This window comes from Mustelus asterias, chromosome 1 (assembly GCF_964213995.1).
Source record: "Mustelus asterias chromosome 1, sMusAst1.hap1.1, whole genome shotgun sequence".
In the NCBI taxonomy this organism is placed as follows: domain Eukaryota; kingdom Metazoa; phylum Chordata; class Chondrichthyes; order Carcharhiniformes; family Triakidae; genus Mustelus; species Mustelus asterias.
Genome location: NC_135801.1, coordinates 90,727,943 through 90,740,606, shown reverse-complemented (window position 1 = coordinate 90,740,606; position 12,664 = coordinate 90,727,943). Strand labels below are relative to the sequence as shown.

Here is a 12,664-nt window from a genome sequence, read left to right as displayed (position 1 = left end):
AACTTGAAAAACATACCAGAGGACAAGATATTTTCCAAACCTTGTCTGAGTATTTGGAAAAAGTTGAGATTTCATGGGATTCTTGTATTGGAATTTGTACGGATGGAGCGCCATGTATGATAGGGAATGTGAGAGGCTTGGCGGCACTCATCAAACAGAAAAATCCAGATGTAATATCAACTCACTGTTTTTTACACAGAGAGTCATTAATCACCAAGACCCTTGTAGCTGATTTGAAGTTGGTTCTAGATCAGACTGCGCATTGTGAACTTCATCAAAGCAAAACCACTAAAGACGTGGTTATTTGCTCAACTCTGCAAAGACATGGAATCAAAACATCAATGCCTAATTCTGCACTCGGAGGTTCGCTGGATGTCCCGTGGAAAAGTTTTAAATTGGGTGTTGGAACTGAAGAACGAATTAAGAGAATTTTTGGAACAAGAAGGGAACCCATTGTACCACCAACTGGATGACAATGACTGGTGTGCAAAGCTGGCATATTTGGCCGATATCTTTTCCCGGTTGAATGTGCTGAATGCCAGTATGCAAGGCCACAATGACAATATCCTCAACTACAGACAAACTAACTGCATTCAAAAAAAAGCTTCAGCTCTGGCTCGGAAGAGCGATGCAACATAACCTCGAAATGTTCCCACTGGTAAAAAGTTTTAAAACGAACAATGAATTGTACAGCCTCATACAGGAACATCTTGCAATACTGGTAGAAAAGATTGATCATTACTTCCGGCCGTTGTCTACAGAAAAAGTCGACTGGGTTAGAGACCCCTTTGCGAATTCCAGCTGTTCAGGTCTGACATTGGATGAGGAGGAGGAAATGGCCTGCATTTCGAGTGATCGCACCTTGAAAATGAAACACGGGAGTATGCCACTGGACTCTTTTTGGATATACAACCAGAAACAGTATCCACGCATCTCTTCTAGAGCATTAGCTATTCTTCTACAGTTCTCCACGACATATTGTTGTGAACAGGGATTTTCAGCTCTGACAAATATCAAAGACCAGAAAAGAGAAAGGCTTCTTTGTGTTGATGAGGAGATGAGAGTTTGTCTGTCTCAAATTTGATCTAATATAAATGAGATTACCCGACAAAAACCAGCTCACACCTCTCATTGAGTTTGTATACTTACTTAAGATTACATATGTAAGAGGCTTGTCTATAAGTATATTTTGGGAATGAATCATGTTTTTATGTAGCTGCATTGTTTTATACTTTCTAGATGTCCCATGATATTATAAAGTAGTTGTGTTCTATGTTATGAATCAAGCACTGCTAGGAGTTGTTTTTTTTTGTTTTTGAATGTATTTCTTATCAATAAAAAATTCGGTGTGGCGCGAGCAAATTTCTATTCCGAAAGTGCGGCCCAGTGAAAAAAGTTTGGGAACCACTGCTTTAGACCATCAAGAATCAACCACGTAATATAAAACTGGAGCCACATGTAGGCTAAACCAGGTAGAAATGTAAGAAATAGAGGCAGAAGGAGGTCATTTGGTCTTTCAAGCCGCTTCCACATTTAATAAACTCTCAACACCAGGTTAAAGTCCAACAGGCTTATTTGGTAGCACGAGCTTTCGGAGCATTGCTCCTTCATCAGGTGAGTGAAGGAACAGCGCTCCGAAAGCTCGTGCCACCAAATAAACCTGTTGGACTTTAACCTGGTCTTGTGAGACTTCTTATTTGCCCACCCCAGTCCAACGCCGGCAATTCCACATCACATTTAATAAAGTTATGGCTGATCCTTGATTTCAACTTCAAATAGGAAAGGCAAATTCTCTTCTGGTTCAGTTTGAACAGCTTTGATAGGTAACCTACCAGATTCAAAGTTTATTAATTTATAGGTCACAACTTGCTTTAGTTTGGACTCTTGGCCACTGGGTTACTCATCCAGGAAAATAACTACAAGGCTACTCTGTACTTAATCTACAAAACTACTGGCCTGGTTTGAAAAGAAATCTGTCAAGATAATGTTGTAAACTATTCCTTTGATGATACAAAGTTTATAAATGTATAATCTTGGACAATGTTGTCAAGAGTTGTATTAAGTCTATAGACTGGATGCCGTATATTCCATATGGTGATTAGTATTGAAGCAAATGATTTTAATGTATTCTACAAACTACTAAGGAAGATAACATTTCCACGCTAATTTCAAAGTATCAATCTGACACAGGCATAATAAATTAAGTATAAACATACTAAATTGAGATATTGCTATTTCAGATGCAACAGTCTCATGTATACTATCCTAGACAGATACCAGTGACCTGGAATCTAGTGGCATTCATCTCCTGGCGACAGTAGGAATACAGGTTTATATTTGGCACAGAGACACATGTATGAATAGAATCTTACATCCACAGCTGCTTTACTATTTGTGCTTACATTTTCTTATTTTGATCTTCTCAGCAGGCAGTAAGTAAAAATATCATTCAACATAATTAGAAAAATAACCTAATGAACGTCATTGATAGTTTAGGATGCAGTTCATCATTTTGAGCAAGTGTGAATTGCTTTCCAGACTAAATTTGTCACCCTTCATTGGAAGTCTAAGTTCATATCGCACATCGCTATTTTTTACTGCCCTGAGCATGTATTCTCAATTTTCTTAAACTGTGATTGAATACAAGAGCAGGGTTTCATGGTCAGTTCCCAGACTGGCCCTGAGATGGAACCCTACTTGAATCTCACCTGTCAGATGGTTAGGGAGCAGTCCTGACAAGTGATTTTAAAAAATCTCCTGCCTGACCATCTGTCAGGAATCAAGATCTGGATGTTGACAATCAGTCTACCAGAGAAGCATATTTAACAACTAAAAATATTGACATATACTTTATGTATGACCTTCTATTGGAATCTTAATATCTAAAAGATTTCGTCTGTGAGGAAACATGGCCAAGTCTAAAGATTTAAGGATAGGATACAAAATAATTTCTGGAATTTGGAATGGAGTAAAGACGAGGATATATACTACACAAAAACATTTAGGAGGCACATTTCTTTCATCTACCATCGTAGTCATAAGTAAGTGATATTATGCTATAATAAATTCAGAAGCCGATACACCTTTTTGTCAATGGAGTTCTTCTTTAATATCAATGGCATTATCAGTATTGACTCAGACTGAGATCTAGGAATCAAATAATACAAATCCAACATTATCAGCATCTCAGCATTCAAGTTTGCTGATTGAAGTTTCCTTCGCAGGACAAGGATTCATCTGCTACTGTGGCCGCCTGTTGCAAGTATTTACTGCCGCCCCCCAGTCAGTTCTGTCCATTTGGAAGTCTGCCAGCTAGGATGCAGGGCTACAATAGGGCAATAAGACCTTCTTGTTAAGAATGGCAGGACCTCCCCACCTGGCCTTGCCCATTTCTTCAGCCATTTTGGGCCACCCCGCACTCTTCCTGTCTCTTCATAAAAAGCAAGGCAATTGCCTTACTGTCGATTAACAATTATTATCCTACTCTCTTTTCACCTCTCTTACATGTGTATGTCACAATAACAGAGTTGTAGTGGTAATTAAGACCTGTGCTGCAGAACAAGCCATGCCCCTAGCTAAGCTGTTCCAATCAAGCCAGTTAGGATCCGCATGAAAACCAACCAACCAAAAGAACCAAATTTACCGAATGACTCCAGTGAGAAAACTGATAGACAGATAACTTTAACAATCAAACCAAATTCAACATAAACATGAATCAGTAGACAACTTACAGTCAATATAAACTATAAATTGTACATTAAATAGATACAACAAAGATAGAACACAGATTTATTAAGTATATGGCATTAATTTCAGCCACGATATCCTTCAGCTCTCAACTTTCTCCAGTAGAATTTCAGCTCATTTTCTTTAAGGATTTTTGCCTCAGATGCTCAGGTGACAGCAGCACTCAATCAACCTGAGCACCACATGCACCCTGAACCCCTGAAGAACTTTGTCAACTCTGCTCATGACAGTCTTGATGGCTGTACCAGAAGTACCTTTATCCAAAACCAAAGTAACAACCCTGTGCACTATTTTGCCAATTTTGAAATTTAAGAGCTGAAAAGTCTAGTCCTTCTCTATCTCCTAATGCAAATTTCTGAACCCAACCTATTTATAAACCACTTTACCATGGTACCTTATTACAAAAGCATGCATTTAGCACCTTTACCCCTTTTGGCCGGAAGTCGAGCGGGCGAGAGTCCGACAACGGAAATCTCCGTTGACCTCGAGCAGGAATTTCCAGTCTTGCCTGAGCAAGGCCGTAAAATCCCACCCTTTAGCTCTCAAATCGCCCAGGCAAAGCATTTCTATTAACCTTTCCCCAGTTTAATTAAATCATACACAGCCTTCTTTACAGAACAACACAATATTCCATAAGAATATTTTGAAAAATGACATTCGTCCTCACATACCTTAGAAAGTTGAAGTTTCAATTTTCTTTTCAATGAGGTTTTGACTCAGAAAATATTACATGCTTTGAATTCACTGATTCCATCACGATCTACAACACTGGCATCTACCCTTCAAACCTGCAATCACTCCTACCTAGAAGGACATTGGCAGCCAATGAATGGGGGCACCATCATCTGCAAGTTCCCCTCCAAGCCTCACACCAACCTGACTTGGATCTACATAGCTATTCCTTCCCTGTTGTTCAGTCAAAAACTGAAACACACTCCCAAACTGTGCTGTGGGTGTACCTACACCAAATGGGCTGCAGCGTTCAAGAGGCAGTTCACCACCACCGCCTTAAAAGCAATTAAGAATAGGCAAGAAATGCTGGCTTAACCAGCGACACTCACATCCCATTCAAGATTTTTCTTAAAACACCATTTATTAAACTTCTGATGCAGTTGAGACTTTGCGGAATCTGTGAAGGCACCTTCGCAATGATGAAGGGCCTGCGACAATAGCAAATTTCTCAGGAATTTGTCATATTCATGTCGCGTGAACCAGAGCGTCCATGCGAGAAACCTGATTGTCCTCGTTCAAATTGAACTGGAGACATCCCGGTAAACAGTATATACTTTAAAGGCTGCCTTTTACTTTCTGCCCTGCTCACAGTGGGAGAGGCCGACAGTTGATTGTGAACCTGGAGGTTTCAGCAGCAGTCTTGTCAGCGGCTTCTTAACTAAGCGATGGCATTAAAATCCAATTTCTGAGTTTCTTGACCAATTATAGGGAGCAGTCCTATGACGAACCATTCTGACTGTTGAAGCCTCACTAAAGGAAAGTTCAGAGTGCAGAACAAGCATTCTACAAGCCACAGGACAGAGGCATTTATTTGGCAGATGGAGGGTCAATGAAAGAAGGCTGCACAAAGGTTCTCAGATTCTTCACTGGACATCATGCTGAGGGCTTTAAGAGCCCACAGGGAGATTATGTTTGTCACGGATAGGAAGAAGGAACTTGCCTAGGTATCGAGCCAGTGTGGCCATAAGTGGTACAGGTGATGAGCTTCTGGAGTATGTGCCTCGCTCCTGCATACAGTGCTGTAAGAGGTTCATTGACCTGATCAACACAGGAAAGCTAAGAGACATGCCACATCCAAGTGCAACCTGCCTCATCCTTTCTCCAGCAACCATCTCCTGCAAATCGTTCCTTAGAACAAGACAGCTTGCAGGTGCACACAATCCTCTTTCTCTTGAGGCACCTTCTCACATCCCTACCTGACCACTCACCAGTGCCGCTCATCCTCATCTTGTTGCAATGTCACACTCACCCCTCAACAACCCACTGCAAATGCTCCATTCTCGCACATTTCTCAAAATTATAGCTTTCTCATTTCTTCTCCTTGCAGGAGAACAAAGCACAGAACTCCAGGATGGTGGTGATATTGTGTGGCCCTCCAGTCATTGATACCCTGATCATTGCAGAGAATGCAAGAGAGATACAGTTTTGGCATTCATGGCCATTGACTGTGGAGAAATGGAAGTCTCCCAGCTGACAGAATTAAATATAACACAGCCACGTGGCACACAACACTCACTCATGTAGACCTGATGTCAGCAATCACTGAAATATGAACTGGCCTTCAAGGTTAACTTTGAGCCCTCTCCACTTTATCAATTCTAATTCACATTTTTCATTTCCAACAGGTCCCACAAGAATTCTTCAGGAGATTATGCCAGAGGAAAACAAAGACTCCTCAAAGGATGCCATGTGCTTAAGAGGAAGGGCCTTCACACAACTTTTGCACGCCGCCCACCAGCTCAGATATGCACACCTCGGTGAGGCCTCCAAAACAGGTAGTCAGAATGAGCATGCGTGACTTTTGGAGATGGGGACTGCATTAATGTTCCCGTTGGAGAGTGGAGAACCTTTCAAGTTCTAGTCAGCTGGATGCAGATGCTAAGCCTCTAGGTCATCATTGAAGAGCACTATTCTGGAATGGCAGCTGAAAATGGCTGACAGTATATCAGCATTACTAGAGGCATTGTACACAGTTGGGTGGCAATTGGAGGAGATCATCCATGATGTCCCAGGCATTTGCGTGATGCCTACATTCATTGAAACAGTTGTCTCAGTTACTTGATGCAGCAAGTAACTGAGAACGTGCTGGCACTCACTAACGGGCTGCATACCCAGGGTGAAGGAAAACCTCGCCTTGGCCATTGAGCAGTGGCATGCAGCAAATGTTCTCTTGGCTAGTAGGGAAGTGTGGTTGGTCATGAGAGGGAAAATAGAGAAAGAGCAGTTGCAAGTGTGAACGCTGCTCAAAGTGCTTCCACTTCTCCCACAAAGCCTCACATGCTGCCTCCTCTCCCCATGGCTGAATCTGCCTTGGTGCAGGTGGTGCAGGCACTGGTAGGGCTCTCAAGGGCACCAAAATGCAAAGAACGCCAGACATAACACCTGAGCAGTCAGGGCAGGGGAACTAGCAGCCTGTCTATATCTCTGCTGGTTTGATGCAAGAATTCCAGTTTGATGGTCAATGTTCTAGCTAATATCTTTTATTAAACACATCATCTGAACACGGGCTCAGTAGCAGGAAGTAGCCTTCACCTTCCACAACCAGCGATATGCCAAGGAATCATCAATTGCTTTCAGGTCACATTCTAATTGATTTCTGCTCGCTCTTGCTGCAATTGTACAAGTGTTTGGTGGTTTCTGGGGTTGCCTAAAGTTCCTGAAGTGTACAGGGAGTGGTGTGACTTGTGCTGGTGGACTCAAGTTTCTGCACAGACCTCTTGCTCCAAGAAATTGATGCAGTGGTTTACATCTCCCTTGGAATACAGCATGCCAGGTCAAATGACCAGAGGTGACACAGAGCAGGACAAGCTGCTGGAAGAGGAAGGATGAGGTGGCAGAGAAGAGCTTTCAGTAGGAAGCCTCTCTACAGAGGGTGTGTCGGGAGGAATTCTCTTACCTGAACTTCAGCATGAAGTGTCTCCACTTCATTGAAATCTTCCACCCTCACAACCCAGCTGTAACCACAGAGCAGGATGAGGACAGCATTGTCAGTGGTTACGAAGGTAACTTTCTTTATTATTTATTCGTTCATGGGATTTGGTGATTGCTAACATTTATTGTCCATCCCCAATTGCCCTTGGAGAAAGTGGTGGTAAACTGCCTTCTTGATCAGCTGCAATCCTGCCACAGCGGGGCTGGGAAATCCCAGCCTGCCTCTCTGTTTCTAAAAAAGCTCACTATGAATTTTACCTCTGATTTTTCAAAGTTGTGTAGAAAGTGGAGGAAGATAAAGTAAATTTTTATCAATGCAACTGAATAGCACTGATAAATGCTGGAAAATTAAGTACACTGCTTGAAATTCAGCCAATAGATTTACAGCCGCAGGCAAGGCTAAGGCACGCTTTTGAGAAAAGCTGAAGCATTTAAGTATAAGACACAAAAATAATTGAGTGAATAACTTTAATTAGGTTCTCAGAGAAGGACCAATATTGCAGATGATATGTCAAACTGAGATCCTGTTATATTGTTCAGGTAACTGTAAAAGAACCTTTGGTGCTTTTTGTTTAAAGCAGAGATTTGTCCTGGCCTACTTTGCACCCTCAACTAGCATCACTAAAAACACAAGTGTCGGTCATTCAATTGTTCTTTTATGAGACCTTGGCTATGTACAAATCTGCTGTTATATTTGTATATATAAAAGGAGAAGATGCATTTCAAAAGTAATGCTTTGGTTGTAAAGTGCTTTGCAGCATCCTCAGGATTTGATAAAGTTTCATCAGATTGCATGCTCTTCTATTATAACGGAAGCTTATTATGTACCCTCACATTCCAGAGATAACCCAAGACAACTGTCCATGCCTTGCACCGTGTGTTTTGCTCATAAACACTCTTTCTGTAATTGAGCACAGTGGATCTGCAGGCTGTGAAAGTTGAGATATTACTGTCTCATAATGGGTGATTTTCCACCATGAGTGGACAGATCATTTAAGGCATCAAGCCTGCAACTTTGCAGCCTGCACTCCCTCTGGGTACCGTTGTTTACTTGCAGTGCTGGAGTGAACTCAAACTTGTGACGTGACCTGTGCTCAAGAAAACATTTCCAAACTGGCAGCGGATGTGCAGCTAATTGGAGTTCCACTCAGGAATATCGAGCATGATCCTTCGCTCATTGAGTTCATAACTTCAACCATCCTGCTGCAAGAATCCAGACACAAAAGTAAATCAGAAAACCCATCACCTCAGACCACCTCCGAGCAACCGAGGGTTCTGATGGAAAGTTCCACTTTAACCTTTCTCTCTTTTAACTCCTAACCAGCAACATGCCTGCAGCATATTTTGTTTTTATTTCAGGTGTCTGCCGCCACGTTTTCTATAACCACTAAACATGTTTTTTTTTAATGTTCTCAATAGGTTATTTATGCACTAAACACCAAAAGTGATGAGCATGAGGCAGCCCTGCAGGCTATTAAGGAAGCTCACCAGGAGGAGGTCCAGCATATCATTGCTGAGACCCGAGGAAAGATCTTGCAGTACAAAAACAGAATGGGCGAAGAGATGGACTTGCGGCACCAAATCCAATCCCTTGAAAATATCCTGCAGAAGAGCAAGAAACATGAGGAAGAAGTCTTGGTTGACTTTGAAGTTTACAAGCAGCAGGTGGAGGAACGGGAAAAGAATACAGAGAGAGAACACACAGAAAAAATAATGGCGCTGTCCAGGGAAATGCTTGACATTAAGAAGGAATTTGAAAGCAACCTTCAACACTTCATGGAAGTTCAACGTAGGTTAGAACAGGATAAACAGTCAGCCATAACAGAGATTGTGAAAGTAAACCAAGAGTCTGAAAACCTTCAGGAAAAATGCAAAGCACTGAGGGGCTGTTTCGATGAACAGATAAAATTGGAAGAAAAGCACAAGCTGGATGTTCAAAGTTTGAATCATGAGTTGGAAATCCTGAAATCTGAGAAAAAGAGACTAACTACTGATTTTGAGAAAAAAGTGAGCAAGCTGCAAGTCTCGCATCAAAAGGAACTGGAAACTTTGAAAAAAGCTCTCCAGCAATCAGTCACGGAAACATTGAAACAGTGGCAAATAGAACAAAAGAAGAGTCTTCAAGCTCAAGAGATAACCCTGCAGCTAAAACTGAAGAAATTGGAGAGTGAAATGGAAGTCAAATGTCAAATGATGAACGAGTTTAAAAACCAATGTCAGAAACTGCAGGAACTACTCAACACTGCAGAGTTCAGAATCCAGGTGAGAATGCAAATAAAAAATAATTGTCAAAACAAACTGGGTTTGTAGAGGATCATGAGCAGTATTATCCTTCACTATTGGTCAAATTAATATATTTTATTTTACTTTTTAATCAACGTTTATATTTTTGAAGATTGCTACTTGCGCCATGGGGTGAAATGTTTGCTACTACTTCAAAGTACTAAAATATATTCCATGGATTTTTGAGACAAGTAACTTTAACACCATTCATGCAACTACCCTCAGTGTTCCCCCACCCCCTCATCACCCATTCCATCACATTCCCCCTGCTCTGCTCTTGGCCATTACAAAGAACAAAGAAACGTACAGCACAGGAACAGGCCCTTCGCCCTCCAAACCTTGCAGATCATGAAGCCCTAACTAAATTTAAAAAACCTTCTACCCTTGCTCGGACCGTATCCCTCTGTTCCCTCCCTATTCATGTACCCATCCAGATGTCTCTTAAATGTTGCTGATATGCCTGCTTCCACCACCTCCTCTGGCAGCGCGTTCCAGGCACCCACCACTCTCTGCATGAAAAACTTCCACCGTACGTCTCCCTTAAACTTTCCCCCTCTCATCTTGAACCTGTGCTCCCTTGTAATTGACACTTCCACCCTGGGAAAAAGCTCTGACTACCCACCCTATCTCTGACACTGAAAATTTTGTAGACCTCTATCAGGTCTCCCCTCGGCCTCCGTCTTTCCAGTGAAAACAATTCTAGTTATTCAACCTCGCCTTGTAGCCAACACCCTCGAGACCAGGCAACATTCTGATGAGCTTTCTTTGCATCTCTCCAAAGATTCCACGTCCAAATGCGGCCTAAACAAGGTTTTATATAGCTGCAACATGATTTCCCAACTCTTGTACTCTGTGCCCCGGCTGATTAAGGCAAGCATGCCATATGCCTTCTTAATCACCTGATCTTTCCTTACCTGTGTCAATATCTGTTTTCCTTATGCCTATCTGCGTCAAATTGACATAGGGAAGGACAAGGTTTGGAGGTGTTGGCAGCCTTAAAAGTGATAAATCTCCAGGTCCAGATTAATTGTGCCCTAGGCTGCTGTAGGAGGCAAGGGAGGAGATTGCAGGGGCACTGACCCAAATTTTCAGTTCCTCTCTGGCCATGGTAGAGATGCCAGACGACTGGAGAACAGCTAATGTGGTTCCGCTATTTAAGAAGGGTTGTAGAGATAAACCAGGGAACTACAGACCAGTGAGTTTCACATCAGTGGTAGGGAAACTATTTGAGAAACTTCTGAAGGAGAGCATCTACCGCCACTTGGAGAGGCAAAGCTTGACCAAGGATAGTCAGCATGGCTTCGTCAGAGGGAGGTCATACCTAACAAATTTGATTGAATTTTTTGAGGAGATGACCAAGTGTGTAGACTAGAGTCGTGCAGTCTATGTAATTCATACAGATTTCAGCAAAGTTTTTGACAAGGTCTCACATGGGAGACTTGTAAAGAAGGTAAATTCACATGGGATACAGGGTAATTTGATAAAGTGGATTCAAAATTGGCTCAGTTGGAGGAGACAGAGGGTGATGACAGAAGGCTGCTTTAGTGACTGGGAGCCAGTGTCCAGTGGCGTACCAGGGATCTGTGTTGGACCCTCTATTATTCATCATTTATATAAATGACATTGATGACAATGTGAGTGGTAGGATTAGTAGGTTTGCGAATAACACAAAAATTGGACGGGTGGTTAACAGTGAGGCGGAGTGTCTTGGGCTACAAGAAGATATAGACGGAATGGTCAAATGGGCAGATAAATTGGAGATGGAATTTAAGCCTGAAAAGTGTGAGGTGATACACTTTGGAAAGGGTAATTTGACAAAGTATTCAATGAATGGTAGGACACTAGGAAGTTCTGTGGAACAAAAGGACCTTAGCGTGTTTGGTCGCAGATCTTTGAAAGTGGAAGGGCAAGTTAATATGGGGTTGAAAAAGGCATATGGGACACTTGCCTTTATCAATTGAGGCATAGATTACAAAAGCAGGGAAGTTATGTTGGAGTTGATTAGATCTTTGGTGAGGCCACAGCTAGAATACTGTGGGCAGTTCTGGTCATCATATTATCGGAAAGGTGTGATTATACTGGAGGGCGTGCCAAGGAGATTCACCAGTATGCTGCCTGGGATGGAACATTTAAGTTATAAAGAGAGATTGGATAGGCTTGGGTTGTTTTCGTTGGAGCAGAGTAAACTGAGGGGGCGACCTGATCGAGGTGTATAAGATTATGAGGGACATGGACAGAGTGGATAAGGAGCAGCTGTTCCCCTTAGTTGAAGGGTCAGTCATGAGGGGGCATAGGTTCAAGGTGAAGGGCTGGAGGTTAAGGGGGGGAATGTGAGGAAAAACATTTTTACCCAGAGAGTGGTGACGGTCTGGAATGCGCTGCCTGGGAGGCGGATTGCTTCACATCCTTTAAAAAGTATCTGGATGAACACGTGGCACATCATAACATTCAGGGCTATGGGCCAAGAGCTGGCAGATGGGATTAGGTGGAAGTTCAGATGTTTTGAATGTGTCGGTGTGGACTAGATGGGCCAAATGGCCTCTTCTGTGCTGTATGATTCTATGACTGTATCTGTGAAAACACCTCAGGATGTTTTTACAGTTAAAGCAGCCATATTTCTGCAAGTTGTTGTGGGTTCTCTGCTTTATTAAAACATGCTACCGTGCAAAGGGACCTGGGGGTCCTTGTGCATGAGACGCAAAAGCCCAGTCTGCAGGTACAACAGGTGATCAAGAAGGCAAATGGGATGTTGGCCTATATTGCGAGGGGGATAGAATATAAAAGCAGGGATGTCTTGATGCACCTGTACAGGGCATTGGTGAGGCCGCAGCTGGAATACTGTGTGCAGTATTGGTCCCCTTATATGAGGAAGGATATATTGGCATTGGAGGGAGTGCAGAGAAGGTTCACCAGGTTGATACCGGAGATGAGGGGTTTGGATTATGAGGAGAGGCTGAGGAGATTGGGTTTG

At 42.5% G+C, this 12,664-nt stretch overlaps 1 protein-coding gene across 1 annotated transcript in view; it reads left to right on the top strand.

Annotated features, from left to right (window-relative positions):
• Positions 1–12,664, top strand: part of LOC144508612 (protein FAM184B-like) — a 236,249-nt gene that overhangs the window by 126,499 nt on the left and 97,086 nt on the right. Inside the window, exon 2 of the mRNA XM_078236838.1 lies at positions 8,830–9,672. Within this exon, the coding sequence (XP_078092964.1) occupies positions 8,830–9,672 (843 nt within the window). The remainder of the gene's footprint in view (positions 1–8,829; positions 9,673–12,664) is intronic.